This window comes from Hemitrygon akajei, chromosome 8 (assembly GCF_048418815.1).
Source record: "Hemitrygon akajei chromosome 8, sHemAka1.3, whole genome shotgun sequence".
Taxonomy (NCBI): Eukaryota; Metazoa; Chordata; class Chondrichthyes; order Myliobatiformes; family Dasyatidae; genus Hemitrygon; species Hemitrygon akajei.
This window is the reverse complement of record NC_133131.1, coordinates 99,975,456-99,996,782: the sequence shown is the minus strand read 5'-3', so window position 1 is coordinate 99,996,782 and position 21,327 is coordinate 99,975,456. Positions and strand designations below refer to the sequence as shown.

General features: G+C 40.4%; 1 protein-coding gene across 4 annotated transcripts in view; it reads left to right on the top strand.

Moving 5' to 3' along the window:
• The window catches only part of sema5a (sema domain, seven thrombospondin repeats (type 1 and type 1-like), transmembrane domain (TM) and short cytoplasmic domain, (semaphorin) 5A), a 231,904-nt gene that overhangs the window by 84,433 nt on the left and 126,144 nt on the right, over positions 1 to 21,327 (top strand). For all 4 annotated transcript variants that reach the window (XM_073054249.1, XM_073054250.1, XM_073054252.1 and 1 more), the window contains 2 exons: positions 12,511 to 12,610; positions 14,497 to 14,542. In XM_073054249.1, coding sequence (XP_072910350.1) covers positions 12,511 to 12,610; positions 14,497 to 14,542 — 146 coding nt within the window. The remainder of the gene's footprint in view (positions 1 to 12,510; positions 12,611 to 14,496; positions 14,543 to 21,327) is intronic.

Below are 21,327 nucleotides of genomic sequence, written 5' to 3'. Positions count from 1 at the left end.
GCCATGTTTTTCTTAGGCATTGGTATAAGTGAAGTCTGGTTGAAACAGGTGGGTACCTCAGAATGCCAAAGCGAGAGGTGAAAAATCTCAGCGAACTCTTGAGCCAGTTGATCAGCAAAGGTGTTCAGTACTGGGCCGGATGCTTCTTGTGGATTCGGCCTCCTGAAGGCTGCTCGCACATTTGTCTCAGAGACTGAAATCAGATTATCATCAGGGACTGATGGAGGAAGCAACACAGAATCATTCATGATGGCTCCTCCATGTTCTGATGGTCAAAGCAAGCATAGAAGGCATTGAACTCATCTGGAAGCGAAGCCCAGTTGTCAATTATGTTGCTTGATTTTACTTTATAAGAGGTGACAGTATTCAAGCCCTGCCAAAAATGATGAGCATCCTTCACTGATTCAAGTTTAGTCCGGAATTCCCACTTTGCCCATGAGATGACTTTCCGGAGATCGTAGGTGGACCTCTTGTAACTTTCTTGGTCACCAAACGTGAGTGCCTCTGACTTGGCTCTCAGCAGATTCCGGATCTCATGGTTCATCCAGGGCTTTTGATTAGGGAAGAGTGAATGGTTTTGTGGGGACACACTTTTCTACAACTGTTTTAATAAAGCCAGTGACAACAATGTTGTATTAACTTAAATCCAAAGATGAGTCTTTAAACGCGGCCCAGTCCGCTGACTCTATGGAATCCTATAGTCAGTCCTCTGCCTCCTGTGACCACCTCCTCGTTGTCCTTATCTCTGGAACTTTTCTCTTTAGCCTCTGCCTGTGTGGAGGTAGGGGCAGGTCAGCCAAGTGATCAGATTTACCAAATGTGGTCAGGACATGGAATGTAAGGCATTCCTTACCTTAGTATAGCGTAATCTAGTGTGTTGTGACCTCTGGTTATATGCTGATAGTAATTGGGCATGGTTTTCTTCAAACAAGCCAGGGTGAAATCTCTGATTATGATTTGAAATGCATTAGGATGGACTGTTTCTTGGTTAGAGACGCTTCATGCAATTTCTCAGGTGCTTGATTATAGTTGGCCTCTAGTGTTATGTGAACTGCGGTCAGGATCATGAAGGAGATCTCCCTAGGTAAATAGAACAGCATTTGGTTGTTAGGTATTTATGGTTGGAGGAGCACAGTTATTTTGTTAGTCCATCTTGTCGCTGATTTTGCCACAATATTTTTCTTATTACTGTTCTGTGAAGTACCTTTGTCCATCTTATTCTTTTAAGAAAGAATTTCAAATATTGTAGTTTATTTTAATACCCAATCATATTATTTCTTTTTATTGTTTCTTCACCTTTTTCATCTGCTTCTCTTTCCTAATTTTTGTTTCTGCCCACATTATCCTTTCAGTATTGATTGTCTTGTTTTTTCTTCTTTTCATTTCCTGCGGCAATCTGCTCCTTTTCTGTTTTCAATTTTTGATTTATTAGACATCAGCTTAGCTCTATTATAGTCTTGATGTTTGAGATCTTAAAGTTTACAACTGTCTGCTTTGCAGTGTGCCTATCATAACTGCTGCATAGCATTCATTGAATTACAGAAATAAAAAAAGACCAGTGGAACTGTTCAAAGATCAAGTTTAATGTCAGAGAAATGTATACATCCTGAAATGCTTTTTCTTCGCAAACATCCACGAAAACAGAGGAGTGCCCCAAAGAATGAATGACAGTTAAATGTGAGAACCCCAAAGTTCCTCCCCAGTTCCCCCCACGTAAGCTGCAGCGAGCAACGATCACCCCTCCCCACACCAGCAAAAAAAAGGCGCATTGGTACTATCACCGAGCCCAAGCGTTTGCTAAGGAATAGCAAAGACACAGACCAAAGCTACCCCAAAGGCTTTGCATTTCATCCAACATTTGACAAACCACAGATTCTCTTTTTCCCTGACAAGGGAGAGGGAGGTGTCCCCCTTTTCCACAGTGAGCGGGAGACATAACAACAAACAGCTGATTTACGATGTTAAAAGTCCATTTCATCGCTTTTAGCGAGCTCTGTGTCCGAAGATTACAAAGACCTCGGGTCTTCGGGCCCACAGTGAAAGATTTTCTGGCCTCCCCGAGAACACGAGTCTCCTGCCGTGACACCGACCCTCGATCCACCCGTCTCCAGAGCCCCAAGATCTTAGGCTTCCAAACACGATCAAGACTCTCAGGCCAAACACTTGTCATGTTGAATAACGGCCAGTTGTGGAACCCCTGGAATGGGTCCCATTCCTGCAAAGAACCGAAGCCTGAGTGTAACTCCGGAATCCTGAATGGGAAAAGTAAAGATATTAAAGGTGGAAATAGAGCTGTTTCTGAAGATGCAAGCAAAGGAGTCGCCATTAAGCACTATTAACCCTCCAAAGCTCTGTTTAATTCTAGGCCTCTCTGTCCCCTGTTATTTCTTGTTGCCATTTCTCCTTTTAAATGTGTATCCATTACAATTGTTTATACAAAGGCATAGACATGGTCTGATAAGTGGCAAGAAGACTTGCTAGTGACATTTCCACCAAGTGAGACTCTAATCACCTACCACTGATGTACAGTGAGTCCTGCATCATCAATATCCGAGAGTTACTATTGATGGGAAACTCAACAGGGCAAACCACATTAATTCAGGCTACTAGACCGGATAATTTTGAAAATGCTGGTTTCACGTAAAAACTATGCCTTTTTAAAAATATCTCTGTCCACATTGAAAGGAAGATTTTGGCAAATCTCCTCTACTGCGCATGCGCATCTACCGAAAACAAGCGACATGTTTGGTGTCGAATCTCGCCGTGAAAGTGCATGTTTGTGTAGTTACAGACTAGAAAAACTTAAAACGATGGACAGCTGTTGGCTCTCACGCAGGAGAACTTAAAAGTAAAAAGAAGTACTGTAAAAAGTAAAAATACTAGAGTGTACAGGGAGTTCACGGACAGATTGACCTGGCTGATGACGAACATTGAAAAATTGACTAACTCTGTTGCATTAATAAAGCACCTTGTTAAATGTATAAAACATGTCTGCATCAGTGTTATCTTGTATTTCCATGCAATGTTACATTAGGCTGTTACACATCTATTGTCAGAGAAGTACTTGCATAAATAGGTAAACGACCTTCTTATGAGCAAGGACAGAAAACAGGGCAAAGTGAATATACTTATTTATTCAAAATGCTGGTAGAACACAGCAGGCTGCCAGCATTCTACCAGCATTTTGTGTGTGTTGTTGTTTGAATTTCCAGCATCTGCAGATTTCCTTGTGTTTGATACTTATTTATTCAGTAAGTTATGGGTCAAAGTATTTGGTGAGTACATTTCTGACTCTTCTGGCGTCAGTCTCATTGCCATCTGTTCTGAAATTGATAGGTTGCGTTCAAGAAAACAATGAAATAGCGCGCTGCCGTCTGACAGCGTTTTTAGATTTCTCCGGTTACCCCATCCACACTGCTCCGGGCAATCTGGCATTTTCAAAATTACACACTTTGGAGAGCATTTCTGTAAAGTTCCGGTTTTGGGGGATGAAAACGCCGTTTTAGTGTGGACGGAGGGTAAAAACGAAGAGAAAAAGCTTTGGTTAAGGATTTATCCAGCATGGTGTGGACGTAGCCTCAGTGACTACAAGAGCAGGCCTGAGCTTAGAGGTTCTGCACCAAACAACTCCTGTACTGACAGCCAAAATTTTTTTTGCTGTTTACATGACACATGTCAGGAACAGGGCAGAACATTCTCTACTTGCCTAGATGAACGCATCTCTGACAACTCTCAAAGGATTTGATGAAACAGTCTGCTTGATTGGTGTCCCATCATAATTCATTCCCACCCCACTTGTGCCATTTGTGAGAACCATTGTAGTTACTTGCCCAGCTTCGAGAATCATCACCTCTCACGTGATTGACCTTTGTCTTCTTCTTATGATGGCAACATCGTCACAAGGAGTCTCTCTCCAAAATGCATTGCTGATGCTTCATTGTCATTGGATCTAAATTCAGCACCATCCTGTCCAATGACATTGGGTCTAAATTCAGCATCATCCTGCCCAATGACATTGGGATTATGTTTAGCAGTAGGACAGCATCATCTTCCAAATTCGTGCATTAAATTCTTTAAGTTCCAGGATTGATTGATTTATCACCTTGTATTTGATTTATCACCTTCTGGGGATGTATTTCTTATTCTAATAGTTTCTTACAGTGAGGAGCATCAATAAAATTTTAATCCTGATCCCAAATTTGTATTTCTCATGGAAAGCATTTCACTATTTGACCCTTTGGGACGTTATGACAGTTCTCGGGGGGGGGGGGGGGGGTTGGGTGGGCCAGTGAGCCTGCACCTGAGTTCTTTGTTCTTTTCTGGGAGGAGAGAAATAGGATTGCATTTGATCAAGCAAAACGTTATTCATTGCAAAAACTCCGCCAGGACACTGGAAACGGTCTTCCACTGATAGACTCTGGAGCAGGGGTTTCGAACCTGGGGTCCACAGACCCCTTGGTTAATGATAGGGTCCATGTATAAAGAATGGCTGAGAACCCCTTCTCTGGAGGCTGAAGTATACTGGAGATGGAAAGGCACCTGCCATTTGAGCACTTTACTTGCTGTAGAATCTCTGGTAAGGACTAAAACTGTGCAGTTGCTTCCCAGCTGATAAGCTTCTAGTGACGTGGAGACTCTTTGTTATCTGGATTGTTTTGATGGCTGGTAAGTTCCCACCCCCAAGAGATCTAGCTATCATCACTGAATACTGAAAAACACCCAGGAAATAAAATTTAATGATTTTTAAATTATTGAAATGAAGATCTTGTAATTAAAATTACCTGGAGGTTGCATGAAGTTCAAAAAGTTAATTTGTGAGGTTGATAGGACACCATTTTTGGATTTTTTCCCTGTGTGTCACTGTGCTGTTTCTAACATTGTCTGGTTCAGCATTGGTTTTCCTGAAATTCTTGTGCCTATGATTGGGCAGCTGGAATGTACCATGACACAAGAAACACTGTTATCTGGGGTGTGGGTGATGCTTCTGAAAGAATGGATGTTGCAGTGGGTGGGAGGTGACATTTCAAGTCACAATAAACTATATGCTACTCAGTGCAGATCTGTCTTCATCCAAGACTTTCAGCAGAGGTCACTGGGAAAAACATTGGGAGAGAAAGATACCGATGTCTTTTTTTTCTTCCTTCCTTCAAGCTAGGGACAGTGAGATTAATTTATTTTTCCAGTAGAATCAACAAACTCTATGAAGACAACTGATTTGAACCCCAGACCTCTTGCTGACTTAAGGCCACGCTGCCCAACTAATTTACCCATGTCACAAACAGAGCATTCAGAATCAGAGCTTTTCTGGAAAACAAAGCAAAATTCTTTGGTCTTATAAAATGAAGATAAAATCATTTATTCAGAGTTGCTTTTATAATAAATACACAGTGAATTCCTCTGTCAGATTTTATGTCTATAAGAACTATGGATCACCTCATTATCTTAATTAGTTTTGTCCTCGTGGTGCCTTGCAAAGTACATAAAAGAAGCAGCTGAGTCCTTGATTTTTGTCCAATTCCCTGATCACAAATGGGGCAATAACAGGGACATTACAGTGAACTCTCATATTCCTGTGATTAAAAACAGAAATGGCAAGTTAGATATATACTCTTACTTTTAACTGTAATTGCTGATACATCTGAAGTGTGAGTTGGTAATGGTTTCCTAAGCACAAAAGGCTGGGCTGCACTTACTGGCAAAGCTCACTACTTAATGGCTGTATGAAATACCAAGCAATGACCACCAGATGGGAAACTAGTTTGGCATGCCGTTACTGCCTTAGCAAAGGAGGATCAGGTCATAAATAAGTGTAATGTATTTAAAATGCTTCACTTAATTTCTTTGTGTCAACTGCTTGTCACACAGACTGGGAAGCCCATTCTGTAAAAGGGCTAGATGGTTTGGATTTTGTAAAATGCGTGCAGGATAGTTTTTTGCAGCAATACATAGAGGTACCAACTAGAGAAGGGGCAGTGTTGGATCTCCTGTTAGGGAATGAGATAGGTCAGATGACCGAGGTATGTGTTGGGGAGCACTTCGGGTCCAGTGATCACAATGCCATTAGTTTCAATATAATTATGGAGAAGGATAGGACTGGACCCAGGGTTGAGATTTTTGATTGGAGAAAGGCTAACTTTGAGGAGATGTGAAAGGATTTAGAAGGAGTGGATTGGGGCAATTTGTTTTATGGGAAGGATGTAATAGAGAAATGGAGGTCATTTAAAGGTGAAATTTTGAGGGTACAGAATCTTTATGTTCCTGTTAGATTGAAAGGAAAGGTTAAAAGTTTGAGAGAGCCATGGTTTTCAAGGGATGTTGGAAACTTGGTTCAGAAAAAGAGAGAGATCTACAAAAAATATACGCAGCATGGAGTAAATGAGGTGCTCGAGGAATATAAAGAATGTAAGAAGAATCTTACGAAAAAATTAGAAAAGCTAAAAGAAGATATGAGGTTGCTTTGGCAAGTAAGGTGAAAATAAATCCAAAGGGTTTCTACAGTTATATTAATAGCAAAAGGATAGTGAGGGATAAAACTGGTCCCTTAGAGAATTGGAGTGGACAGCTATGTGTGGAGCCAAAAGAGATGGAGGAGATTTTGAACAATTTCTTTTCTTCGGTATTCACTAAGGAGAAGGATATTGAATTGTGTAAGGTAAGGGAAGCAAGTAGGGTAGTTATGGAAGCTATGATGATTAAAGAAGAGGAAGTATTGGCACTTTTAAAGAATATAAAAGTGGATAAGTCTCCGGATCCTGACAGGATATTCCCTAGGACCTTGAGGGAAGTTAGTGTAGAAATAGCAGGGGCTCTGACAGAAATATTACAAATGTCATTAGAAATGGGGATGGTGCTGGAGGATTGGCGTATTGCTCATGTGGTTCCATTGTTTAAAAAGGGTTCTAAGAGTAAACCTAGCAATTATCAGCCTGTAAGTTTGACGTCAGTGGTGGGTAAATTAATGGAAAGTATTCTTAGAGATGGTATATATAATTATCTGGATAGACAGGGTCTGATTAGGAACAGTAAACACAGATTTGTGCGTGGAAGGTCATGTTTGACAAATCTTATTGAATTTTTTGAAGAAGTTACTAGGAAAGTTGACGAGGGTAAAGCAGTGGATGTTGTCTATATGGACTTCAGTAAGGCCTTTGACAAAGTTCCACACGGAAGGTTAGTTAAGAAGGTTCAATTGTTAGGTATTAATATTGAAGTAGTAATATGGATTCAACAGTGGCTGGATGGGAGATGCCAGAGAGTAGTAGTGGATAATTGTTTGTCTGGTTGGAGGCCGGTGACTAGATGTGTGCCTCAGGGATCTGTACTGGGTCCAATGTTGTTTGTCGTATACATTAATGATCTGGATTAAGGGGTGGTAAATTGGATAGGTGGCATTGTGGATAATGAAGCTAGTTTTCAAAGCTTGCAGAGAGATTTAGGCCAGTTAGAAGAGTGGGCTGAAAGATGGCAGATGGAGTTTAATACTGATAAGTGTGAGGTGCTACATTTTGGTAGGAATAATCAAAATAGGACATACATAGTAAATGGTAGGGCATTGAGGAATGCAGTAGAACAGAGTAATCTAGGAATAATGGTGCATAGTTCCCTGAAGGTGGAATCTCATGTGGATTGGGTGGTGAAGAAAGCTTTTGGTGTGCTGGCCTTTATAACTCAGAGCATTGAGTATAAGATTTGGGGTGTAATGTTAAAATTGTACAAGGCATTGGTGAGGCCAAATTTGGAGTATTGTGTACAGTTCTAGTCACCAAATTATAGGAAAGATGTCAACAAAATAGAGAGAGTACAGAGGAGATTTACTAGAATGTTACCTGGGTTTCAGCACCTAAGTTACAGAGAAAGGTTGAACAAGTTAGGTCTTTATTCTTTGGAGTGTAGAAGGTTGAGGGCGGACTTGATAGAGGTATTTAAAATTATGAGGGGGATTGATAGAGTTGACGTGGATAGGCTTTTTCTATTGAGAGTAGGGGAGATTCAAACAAGAGGACATGAGTTGAGAGTTAAGGGGCAAAAGTTTAGGGACACATAAGGGGGAACTTCTTTACTCAGAGAGTGGTAGCTGTGTGGAACAAGCTTCCAGTAGAAGTGCTAGAGGTAGGTTTGATTTTGTCATTTAAAAAAAATTGGACAGGTATATGGACAGGAAAGGAATGGAGTGTTATGGGCTGAGTGCAGGTAGGTGGGACTAGGTGAGAGTAAGCGTTCAGCATGGACTAGAAGGGCCGAGATAGCCTGTTTCTGTGCTGTAATTGTTATATGGTTATATGTTCTGTACTTTTCTTCTTATCTCCCATTTCTCACAAACTAATCCCAAATATTTAGGCTTGACTACCCGATAAGGAGATCAATTAATTGGTGGCAAGTGTTAATGCACTTGGGTTATAAGACATAAAAGCATTTGGAAAGTAACGGAGGTTTGAAAGTTGAATTAATTTTCAATTTTATTCCAAATATAATTGATCTAATGTTCAACTGCAAATGTTAATAATGAAATAAGCTTTTGAAAAATTTACAGCTATAGGTAATTGTATATCTGCAAAATTGCCCATGGGCCATTCTGGAGGAGGAGAATTTACCAGCATTGTTTTAGTGTGTAGTGGTAGTCATGAGGTTTAACGTGTTCTTCACTAATCTTCATTGTAACTGTGTTTTATTTGAACTTTAGATTGCAGAAGTACATGCAGGTACTTATTCAAACCTTTCTAGATTCAATTTTTTCAGGCAATTAATCCATCCATAAAACTGCTATGGTAGTGTTAGCACAACACAATTACAGCTCTGGACATTGGAGTTTGGAGTTCAATCTGGCATCCTCTGTAAGGAGTCACTATATGTCCTTCCCGTGGGTTTTCTCTGCCTGATCTGGTTTCCTCCCACAGTCCAAAGACATACTGGTTAGCAGGTTGTTTGATCAATGTAAGTTGCCCCATGATTAGAATCAGGTGAATCGGGGCTTGCTGGGTGGCATGGCTTGAAGGGCCAGAAGGGCTTATTCTGTATCGAATCTCTAAATAAAAAGATATATATATATATTTCTCTAGATAAATAGATATATTATAGTCTGAGGTCCTCCAAAACAGTCTTTTGATGTAATTTTCATACCATAATGATGTATCTGGGGTTAGCATGCTCTCTGATTGACTCATCTTCTCTGTGAAGACCATGCACTAAAAATACAGTGTTAGCTTTGCCATTTGTTTTTTAACTTGTTCCTGCCATTTGATCCCTGTGGTTGAAAGATTGATTGAAGCAGGGTTTGGAGTTCTTCCTTTATTCCTGTTTCTTTGAACTGCAAATACCATTTTTGAAAAGGTGAAATTTTGAAAATATTTTTTTCTTCTGATATTCTATTCTGTATTCAGTTACGATGATGCTTTCCAGGTTTTGAGATAAGTGACTTCTCAGGAGTTCTTGTTCTTTTGGTATTTTATCAAATGCCAAATAAGAAAGTCAATCCAAGCCAGTGTAGGAACTGGTGGAGCTGAAAGAAACATTTCAAGTGTTGTCCAGAGATTCAAATATGAACAATGCACTAAATTACTAGTGTCAGCTACTGGGGAGAAGAAAAGGTGGTAGACCCCTGGGATGGGAGCGAAAGCTTCCTTTTCAAAAAAGAATGCTAATGAACCTGGTGAAGCAAATTCCACAGGGAAACTTGGGAGGGTGAAACTTGGAACCTCCATTTATTCATTAAAAATATGTCTTGACAGAGAGAGAAGTCAATTTTGTTTCCAGCAATTCAGTTGAGGTATATGAAGTATGATGCTTAAAGTAACAGACCACAGCTACTGCTTAAGGAGCAGGAGGAACTCTGCATCAGTTGTATTATTGCAGAAGTGCATATTTATTAATCATTCAGACAAAAGGGTAATGCATGAAATTAAATTTTTGCAAATTTTGCAAAAAGATCCAAAATCTATCCTTAATTCTTTGCAATTTAGTGCTATTTTCAGCAGGTAATTTAAGATTTGAACAATTCGTACAACTAGACTTTGCCTGAGAATAGTTTTTTTTAAATACACCTGTGTTTATTTAAAGCAAGTTTGTTTTGTGTAACAAAGTAAAAATGTCAAAGTAAAATCTCTATTAAGCATTTCAGTTCCCTATGACGGCCAGTGATGGCCAAAGTCCTTGAATCCCAGCAGACACTGTATTGTGTCCTTGTACAGTAACTTATGCAATCGGGACGAATAGTCCTCTCAGTGCCTGGACTTGTGAATAACTACCTTGGCCAAGCTCATAGATAGATAGATAGATACTTTATTCATCCCCATGGGGAAATTCAACTTTTTTCCAATGTCCCATACACTTGTTGTAGCAAAACTAATTACATACAATACTTAACTCAGTAAAAAAATATGATATACATCTAAATCACTATCTCAAAAAGCATTAATAATAGCTTTTAAAAAGTTCTTAAGTCCTGGCGGTAGAATTGTAAAGCCTAATGGCATTGGGGAGTATTGACCTCTTCATCCTGTCTGAGGAGCATTGCATCGATAGTAACCTGTCGCTGAAACTGCTTCTCTGTCTCTGGATGGTGCTATGTAGAGGATGTTCAGAGTTATCCATAATTGACCGTAGCCTACTCAGCGCCCTTCGCTCAGCTACCGATGTTAAACTCTCCAGTACTTTGCCCACGACAGAGCCCGCCTTCCTTACCAGCTTATTAAGACGTGAGGCGTCCCTCTTCTTAATGCTTCCTCCCCAACACGCCACCACAAAGAAGAGGGCGCTCTCCACAACTGACCTATAGAACATCTTCAGCATCTCACTACAGACATTGAATGACGCCAACCTTCTTAGGAAGTACAGTCGACTCTGTGCCTTCCTGCACAAGGCATCTGTGTTGGCAGTCTCATGAGCAAAGAGGTCCTGCTCCTCTCTCTACTCAAAGAACCATTGCAACTTGCCTATCGCCACAATAGGCCTACAGAGGATGCAAACTCACTGGCTCTCCACTTGGGCTTGGATCTCCTGGACAACCTTAATATCTACATCAAGCTGCTGCTTATTGATTATAGCTCAGCATTCAATATAATTTTACCCTCAGTTCAAATCAACAAGCTCTAAAACCTGGGCCTCTGCTCCTCCCTCTGTAACTGGATCTTTGACTTCCTCACCAGGAGACCACAGTCTGTAGGGATTGGAGATACCATCTCCCCCTCACTGGTAATGAACACTGGCATACCTCGAGGCTTCACGCTTATCCCACTGCTCTCTAGACCCACAATTGTGCGGCTAGGCACAGCTCAAGTGCTATTTATAAATTTGTCGATGACACAACTATTGTCAGAATTTCAGATAGTGATGAGGAGGTGTCTAGGAGTGAGTTAGGTGAGCTGGTTGAGTGGTGTTGCAACAACAACATTACACCTAATGTCAGTAAGATCAGGGAAGGGGAAGTCAAGGGAATGCATACCAGTCCTCATCAAGTGATTGATTGGCAGTGGAAAGTGTGAGCAATTTCAAGTTCCTGGGTGTCAACATCTCTGAAGATCTATCCTGGGCCCAACATATTGATGCAATTACAAAGAAGGCATGACAAAGGCTGTATTTCATAGGAGTATGAGGAGAATTGGTATGTCACCAAAGACACACAGATTTCTACAGATATACCATGGAGAGATTCTAACTAATTGCATCATCCTCTGGTATGGACGGGTCACTGCACAGGGTCTGAAAAAGCTGCAGAATTGTAAACCCAGCCAACTCCATCATAGGTAGTAGCCTCCCCAGCACTGAGGACACCTTCAAAAGGCAATGTCTCAAAAAGGCAGCATCCATAATTAAGGACCCCCATCACCCAGGACATGGCCTCTTCTCATTGCCATTTTCTCATCAAAGTGAGGTACAGGAACCTGAGGACACACTCAACATTTCAGGAACTGGTTCTTCCCCCCGCCATTAGATTTCTGAATGGACAACAACTCCAAGAACACTACCTCACTTTTTTGCCCTCTCTTTTTGCTCTACTTATTTTTTGTTATTATATATTGCAATGAACTGCTGCTGCAAAACAACAGATTTCATGATGTGTGCCAGTGATATTAAACCTTATTCTGATTCTGACCCAAAAAAATGATGGGAAAGCCCCAGGAAACACATATTTTATTTGTTGATTCTAAATTCAGAATTTTGGAAAAAAGGACTTTTAATCTTGTCAGTTATATTTCTGGGAAACTGTAGTACATCTGGAAGTTTATTTTCTTCTGTTCCACTGATGCTTTAATTTAGTCCCTATGGGCCTTGTAGAGGTGGCACTTGGGTGATAATGTTGCTGTAATTCTGACAAGACAAACACTTCGGTGACAGATTGAAATAAATCTAGGGCATAATTCTGGCAAACTTAATGATGAGGCGTGATTTCAAGGGCTTTGTGTCAGATTTAATTAATCTAACTCTGTGCATTTCGATTACAGATATTGACACAAGTCTATTGATCACCACCTTGTTGGCAGCTATAGGTTACAGATGTTTCTACTTTCTTCTCAGACATTGTGCCATGGCTGCACATATTTAAAGCTGCAAATGTAACGGACTACTCACAGTTGACCTTTGACCCTTCTCAAAAAGAGCTCATCGTTGGAGCAAAGTAAGGAATATTTTTCTTTTTGTATTTATTGCAACCCTTGATGGGTTTGGAAGCTGTAATTTTTACATGCTTTGTAATGTTCTAACACGAATGGATATTTCTTTTAATCCCCAAATCAATCAGTTTTGCTTTATTTACTTGACTGCTCTCATCTACTCAGTTCAGTCTTGATTACCCTTTAAGATGTTATATAAAAAAAAAGATAATCTGTGTTGTAAGAGGTTTGGTATTGATTTTTATCTTTAGAAAAACTATTGTTGTTTAATAATAATTTTCTGCTAATAGCATTGTTGTAGCTTTTAAATGAAAGATATGAATATAACAGCCTCACAGGACTTAGCTGTGTGTTAATTTGTCTGGGAAGTTGTGCTCGCTTGCTTTTTGGGGATTTAGTTTATGTTGTGGCCAACTTGGAAGATTTGTGCAGCTTTAGGAGCAGCCCAAAGAAAAATTCCAAATTGCCCAAAACTGGTGATTATATTTCATATCTGTTGTGTTTTCTGACAAATTGAGTGATGATTTTCCTCAGCATGTTGCACTATTAATGCCGAACTAGATAGCTGTCCAGCAGCAGTGTTGGTCAAACTTTTTAAAGGAAAAAGTGTGAAGGAAACAGAATACGTGCCATCTTTTATTTTAAACAACTAGGTACCTTAACTGACCAATACATGTAGCACTGTTTAAATTATGGCAACAGCATTGCTTCAAAATAATATTGTTATTATCAAAGACTTTCTGCAACATGATCAAAATATAGTTTAGAATCTGTAATTAAATTACACATAACAAAACATTACCAAGAATATGTTAATTAAGATTACATAAACAGCGGAGTTCCCGTGCCTTTTAATTTATATGTTTCAGTTTTGTGCAGCTGTTAAAACATCTTGAATTTAGTGCCAAATAATTAGGAGAGGGCTGAATGAGACTGAAAATAATCTAACATCTAAAGTACTTAGGACCATGAAGACCTGCTGATCTTAACACCAGAACCACCGACTGGCAAGGTACTTGCCTACTGATAAAGAATGTTAGCCAAAACAGTCATAGCTGGGTCCTTGGGGATAGTCTCAAGAGATCAGGAAGATGAGAAAAGTGGTTTTTTGTGTGAGAGAAGCTGAGGAAGACAAGTGAACGTTCAGGGAAGGGCATAAATGGGGGCTGGGGGCCATCAATTGAATCTGAGTGAAAGTGTTTGGGGCTGAGGAGATTGTCACAAGGAGACCCTGATGTTAAAATGTTAATTAATACGTTGCTTCTTTATAATGAACCTCATGGATTGCTATTCTGCACTGTGGAAACAAAAATTGCTTTTGGTATATATGAAGGAATCAGACTGCTTTCCATATTTTATTTCCTGCCTCTTGAGAAGTTGCTGATATTGAGCTATAGGATTTATGTGATGGGATAGTGGAATTCATTTTTAGAGTTGCAGTGTTGCTAGCTCTCTATTTGGAGTAATCAGCTTAAAAGGAAACAACTTTTCATTGTTTTTCAATTTCCTTTAATTATTTTGAAATCTCTACTTGATGCTCCTTTCTTGGTTCTAATGAAAATAATCAATTCCTTGAGCTTTTCATCACATCTATAAACATTCATTCTTAGTGACTCTTTAGGAGTCCTTATTTAGACATTGCAGGATGTTAATATCCTTCCTGGAATGAATTTAGATGTACACGTTACACTAATTATGGAAGCTACTTTGTGTAAAATTAAGGATGTGCTTTGGTGTTCAATTCTGAGGAACTTTTCTGTGATCCTTGTTCAGAAAAGCCTGACAACACATTTCCATGGAGGCAGAGTGAGTTGGAATCTGTAGTGTTGATTGCTCTGATCACATTGAGCATCAAGTAGGCCACAATCACATAAATCCATTTTTCTTTCAGGAACTACCTCTTTAGGCTGAAGCAGGAAGATCTGACTTTAATCCAGGTGAGTGAATTAATTTTGTACTTGTTCCAATAGAGATAACTCTTGAAAGAGCTCGGAGAAAATTTACAAAGACTTTGCTAGTTCTTGAGGACCCGGGTAATAGGGCAAGGTTGAAGAGGTTATGGCTTTATTACCCGGAAAGCGGGAGAATGAGGGGGCTGGGGATCTTACAGAGCTATACAAAATTATGAGGGGAACAGATAGTGTGAATGCTTGTAGGCTTTTTCCTCATGTGTTTGGTGAGACTAGAACCAAAGGTCATAAGTTTAGGGTGAAGGTGAAATATTTAAGGAGAATCTGATGGAGAACTACTTCACTGAGGGTTTTGTGAGTCTGGAACGAACTGCCGGCGGAATTGGTAGATTCAAGGTCAGCTGTGACATTTAAGAGAGGTTACATGGATGAAGAGGATTTGGAGGACTATGGTCAGGATGTAGGTGGATGGGACTAGGAGAAGACCAGGCTGGTACTAAATTGGCCAAAAGGCCTATTTCTTTGATAAAGTGCATAATGACTGTATGAGATTGGGTACGTTACCAGACCAATCCATATAGTTTAGGACAACAGAATGTTTGATTAACATGCAATTTTGAGACTTGATTGAGGCTCTTCAGTCTTACTGCTGTGATTCTAATGGTTGCTGTAAAGAGACTGTATTTCTTTTTGTGTTATGGGAGAAACTGAATTATCTTAATTGCATTTATATGTCTAAGGACTTGTGTACAAGAACATAGATAGGCAATACCCCCTCCTATCAGGCAGAAGATACAAAAGCCTGAAAAGTATCTACCACCAGGCTCAAGGACCGTTTCTATCCTGCTGATAAAAGACTATTAAACGGCTCCCAAATATGACCCCATAATCTATCTTATCTTGACCTTGCATCTTATGTCTGTCTGCAGTGCTGTTTCTCTGTAACTGTACGCATTACTCTGTATTCTGTTGTTGCTTTTCCTTGGTACTACCTCAATGTACTGATGAAATTATCTGTATGCATGGCATGCAAAATGAAGCTTATATTGTACCTTGGTACATATGACAATAACATACCAATTTATAGATCATTGAGTCTGCTCCATATCTTAGTAAGATTATAGAGTCATGGAGAGATGCTGCTTAGAAACTGGCCCTTTGGCTCACCAGCTATCAATCACCTATTAAGTCTGACTGGATCTTGACTCTACTTTTCCTGCCAGTCCACCATAACCATTGACTCCTCTGTGCCCCAAAGATCTGTATCAGCCTTAGACATTTTCATTGGTCGGCCTCTATAGCTCTCTGTGGTAGACTCCAAGATTTTTGAACTTTTGGAAAAGGAAATTCCTGCTTATTTGCTTCTTAAGTAGATGATCTCTTATTCTGAAACAGTGTCCCTCAGTTCTAGATGCTTCTACAAGGAGAAACATCATCTTGGCATCTACCTTGTTCAAGCCTTTGAGTATGGTTCAACTTGTCAATCTTTTCTCATGACACAGGTCTATAATTTCTCAAGGCTCTTGGAATACATTAGCATGACTTTAGCATTGTCCGTAGCAATGACAATGTTTTTAAAAATCTTTTTCCATCATTTTAAATCTTCTTTGAGAGTTAAAGGGAGTGGCACGTCAGCTGAAATATTTTTTGTAGTTTATGGCGATGCTTCTAAAGCTCCTATCCAATAGGCAGCAGAGTTTTCACAAACATTTCTTTACCTAGAGCAATACAGACAAAATTGCAGAAAAAAATTCCATACCAATGACTATATTATGATACATCAGTATTATATCAATTGTATTATTGACAGAAGCAATTGTTTTAAAGTGAAGAAAAATATACAAAATTTGATATGCTTCTACATGACCACAGGCCAAAATAATGTACTTCATGAAAATATGTTTTAGGATGAGTGAACACAGACTAAATTAAACCTAGAAATATTCTCACCCATATGACTAAATACAGCACAAAATAAAACTTATTCATCAAAGGTACAGAGGAGACAAATGCCTATTTCCTACAATCAGTGCCAGTAAGGAATTCAATTTGTAACATGTAGTGCAGCTTAATAGAATTTGAATTTTATATTTGCTTACATAAATCAATATTTGATACATTGAAATAATTTTCTATGGGTCACTTATTGCACAAAAGCTCTGTTCCTTTATTTTGATTTTATAACTATAGAAACCTTGAAAGCCTGGAGAAGAATAGTTAAAGGAGCAAAGTAAGGGAGCTGATAATTCCTGGTTTGAAAGGAGAAAGCCTGAGAGATTTTCTACACACTTCTTTATCCACCACTGCTTCTGAAACTGGATTGCTGAAGTCCAGATGAATCAAGACAGAACTAATAGTTAGAGTTGTGTAATAGTAACATAAGATTGAATAGAATATTTATTTAATGCAATAAAGCCAACGTTAAATCTAATCTCCTTTAGGAGTGATTTTTAAATAATAATAGTACTCATCTAGTAGGAATAGGGCAGTGAAAATCAGTGTGGAGGGCCTTTTTCCATTTTAGTTGTTTTATTTTCCTCACCTGATGAAATAAGAGATTTACAAATGAATGTAAAAGTTGGGTCCAGCAATAAGATTCGGGCTTCAGCATTAGTAAAAAAGCATGGAAATCCTACCTTTGCAGTAGAGCTAAGCCAGACGGTTCTCTAAGAATCAGTTAAACAATAATTAAAGGAGAGGGTAGTTGATCTCTTTTACCTTGCTTATCCAAAGAAAGGTTTCTATGCTTATGTAGTGTATATGGTTTCCAGCAAGGCATTTGACAAAGTACCTCATGCAAGGCTTATTGAGAAAGTAAGGAGGCATGGGATCCAAGGGCACTTTGCTTTATGGATCTTCAGAACTGGCTTGCCCACAGAAGGCAAAGAGTGGTTGTAGACAGGTCATGATCTGCATGGAGGTCAGTGACCAGTGGTGTGCCTCTGGGATCTGTTCTGGGACCCTTACTCTTTGTGATTTTTATATATGATCTTGATGAGGAAGTGGAGGGATGGGTTAGTAAATTTGCTGATGACACAAAGGTTGGGGGTGTTGTGCATAGGGTGGAAGGCTGTCAGAGGTTACAGTGGGACATCAATAGGATGCAAAACTGGGCTGAGAAGTGGCAGATGGAATTCAATCCAGATAAGTGTGAGGTGGTTGATTTTGGTAAGTCAAGTATGAAGGCAGAATATAGTATTAATGGTAAGACACTTGGCAGTGTGGAGGATTGGAGGGTTCTTGGGGTCCGAGTCCGTAAGACACTCAAAGCTGCTGTGCAGGTTGACTCTGTGGTTAAGAAGGCATATGGTGCATTGGCCTTCATCAATTGTGGGACTGAGTTTAAGAGCCGAGAGGTAATGTTACAGCTACATTGGACCCTGGTCAGGCCCCACTTGGAGTACTGTGCTCAGTTCTGGTCGCCTCACTACTGGAAGGATGTGGAAACTATAGAAAGGGTGCAGAAGAGATTTACAAGGATGTTACCTTGATTGCGGAGCATGCCTTATGAAAATAAGTTGAGTGAACTCGGCTTTTTCTCCTTGGAGTGACGGAGGATGAGAGGTGACCTGACAGAGGTGATGAGAGACATTGATCGTGTGGATAGTCAGAGGCTTTTTCCCTGGGCTGAAATGACGGCAAAGTTTTAAGGTGCTTGGAAGTAGGTACAGAGATGTCAGGGGTAAGTTTTTTATGCAGAGAGTGGTGAGTGCATGGAATGGGCTGCCGGCAGCGTTGGTGGAGGCGGATATGATGGAGTCTTTTAAGAAACTCCCGGACAGGTACATGGAGCTTAGAAAAATAGAGGGCTATGGGTAACCCTAGGTAATTTCTAGGGTAAGGACATGTTCGGCACAGCTTTGTGGGCCGAAGGGCTATATTGTGCTATAGATTGTGCTATAGATTGTCTATGTTTCTATGCTTTTCATGGATTTATTGCTATTTGCTCCTAAATAGAAGAAGCGGAGTATCAACTTTGGTCTTAGCAAGCAGTAAATGATTTTGTTTGTGAGTAGGTGCTAAGCCCTAATGTTCCCATGAGTTTCACCAGTCCTGATGAAGGGTCTCAGCCCGAAACATCTTCTGTTTACTCTTTACCATAGATGTGGCCTGGCCTGCTGAGTTCCTTTAGTTATTATGCTCTTCAGTTTCAACAATGGAGAATGTCAATGGACTCACAGTATTTGCCTTGGATTGCTTATTTTGATTAATGTTATTTAGCTGAAAATTGGCCAGCTTTCGGTGTGCTCTTACTGCTGCTCTGCATGATGGAATTTCTAGTCTGCACTCTTCATTTTTCTAGTCATGCTCTTATGCTCAGTGCAGTTACACTTATCAATATTCTTATAGAAATGAAACATGGTCTCGGTCTCAAAATTCCCTTTTGAATCTAAAGGGTTTGTTTGTTCTGGCCTAAAGTAAAAACTACTACTGACTTTGAAGGCAAGTTTGTGAGATCTAGAACTTGTCAGTAATACAATACATAGTGTCACTTTCTATGAGTTAGTGTACAGAAAATTAAGTTTGTCTCATGAAAGCCTTCAACACTGTCTGCTGACAAGGCCTGTGGAAGATCATGTTAAAGTTCGGCTGCCCCGCCAAATTCATTCAGATGGTACGCCATTTCCATGATGGCATGATGGCCAGGGTGCTGGACAGCGGAGAATCCTCTAAGGCATTCCCAGTCACCAATGGTGTCAAACAGGCCTGTGTGCTCGCACCCACACTGTTCAGCATGATGTTTACTGTCATGCTGAATACTGCCTTCCAGGACAGTGATGCTGGAATCAGCCTCAAGTACAGAGTGGATGGGAAGCTCTTTAACCTGAGGAGACTTCAAGCTTTTACCAAAGTGAAGGAGACTGTTCTGAGAGACTTCCTCTTTGCCAATGACTGTGCCCTGTATGCTGGCTCAGAGCTAGAGATGCAAGTCAGTATGGACAAATTCTCCATGGCTTGTGACAACTTTGGACTCACCATCAACATCAAAAAGACTGAAGTCATGCACCAGCCTGCTTCTCATGCACTGTACACAGAACCCAAAATCACAATCAAAGGACAGAAACTGCAGGCAGTGAACCAGTTTACTTACCTTGGCAGCACCCTCTTCTGAGCAGTGACTATTGATACAGAAGTTAACTGCAGAATAGCAAAGGCAAGTTCTGCTTTCGGTAGACTGCACTCCACTGTATGGGAACTTTGAGGAATCAGTCCAGCAACAAAACTGAAGGTCTGCTGAGCCGTGGTACTCACTACCCTCCCGTATGCCTGTGAAATGTGGACTGTGTATCGAAGGCATACAAGACAGCTCAACCATTTCCACATGACTTGTCTTCGCAGAATATTAGGCATCAGATGGCAAGACAAAGTACCAGACACTGAAGTTCTCTATAGAGCAAGTCTACCATCAGTCCACACACTGCTGATGAGAGCACAGTCCCGGTGGGCAGGTCATGCCATCCGCATGCCGGACGAGAGCATACCCAAGCAGCTCCTTTTTGGGGAACTTTCTGCTGGAAGATGCTCGCATGGAGGGCAGAAGAAACGTTACAAAGACACACACTAAAGGCCTCTCTGAAGTCGCTTGACATAGACACGACCTCTTGGGAATTGCTGGCACAAAACTGCCCTACCTGACGCGACCTCATCTACAAGGGCTGTCAAGCTTATGAAGCAAGGCGCACTGCTGAAGCACAACATAAGCGCGAGCTGCGCAAGTCCAGAGCCACCAGCGCAACAATTGCTGTGCCTACCCATGTCTGCCCAACATGTGCCAGGACATTTCGTGCCTGAATTGGCCTGACCAGTCTTCTTCGGACACACTGCATCCAGTCTCAAAGTGACTAACGGTGTCGAGGTCTTCATCGACTACAATGGACGAACCTCAATGAGTTAGTGTAAAGAAAATTAAGATTAGAATTTTATTATTTTGGATAATAAAATAATTTTAAATAACATAAAAAGACAGCTTGAATGGAGACTTTTAAGTATTTTAGTAGCTGATAGCTACAATGCTTAATGATAGCATTGAATACAGGAGCAAGATGGTTATGGTCCAACTTAATAAAACATTGGTCCGACCTTAGCCAGGGTGCAGTATATAGTTGTGATCATGCTATAGAAAAGATGTGATAGCATTGGAGAGTGTACCGAAGAGATTTGCCAGGATGTTTTCTGGGATGGAGTGTTTCAGTTATGAGAAGAGACTGGAGTGGTTAGGTCTGTTTTCCCTGGAGTTTACTTGGTTGGGGGAACGAATGAGGTAGTTAAGATTACAAGGTATGGAAGTAGTGGATTGTAGGAAATTATCCACCATTATTAGAGGTAGTTAAAAGTGGAGTGCATACATTTAAGGTAGGAGGTAAAAGGTGTAGAGGGAATCTCAGGGGGGACTTTCTTCACCCAGAGGATAATGAATACCTGGAATGCACTGCGTGAGAGAGTGGTAGAAGCAGAGTTGCTGACAGCATTTTTGAAGTGTCTAGGTGAGTATATGATCACCTAGGCATTGAAGGTTATGGGCCAACTGTTGGAGCTGGGATTAACACTTCTGTGTGCTCACAGGTCTTTCTCATCCTGATGAGCCAAATGGCCTGCTTCCATATTAGAAACATACAAAGCCTACAGCACATTACAGGCCCTTTGGCCCACAAAGCTGTGTCGAATGTGTCCTTACCTTAGAAATTACCTGGAGTTACCCATAGCCTTCTATTTTTCTGAGCTCCATGTACTTATCCAGGAGTCTCTTAAAAGACCCTATCATGTCTGCCTCCACCACCATTCCACGCATTCACCATTCTCTGCATTAAAAA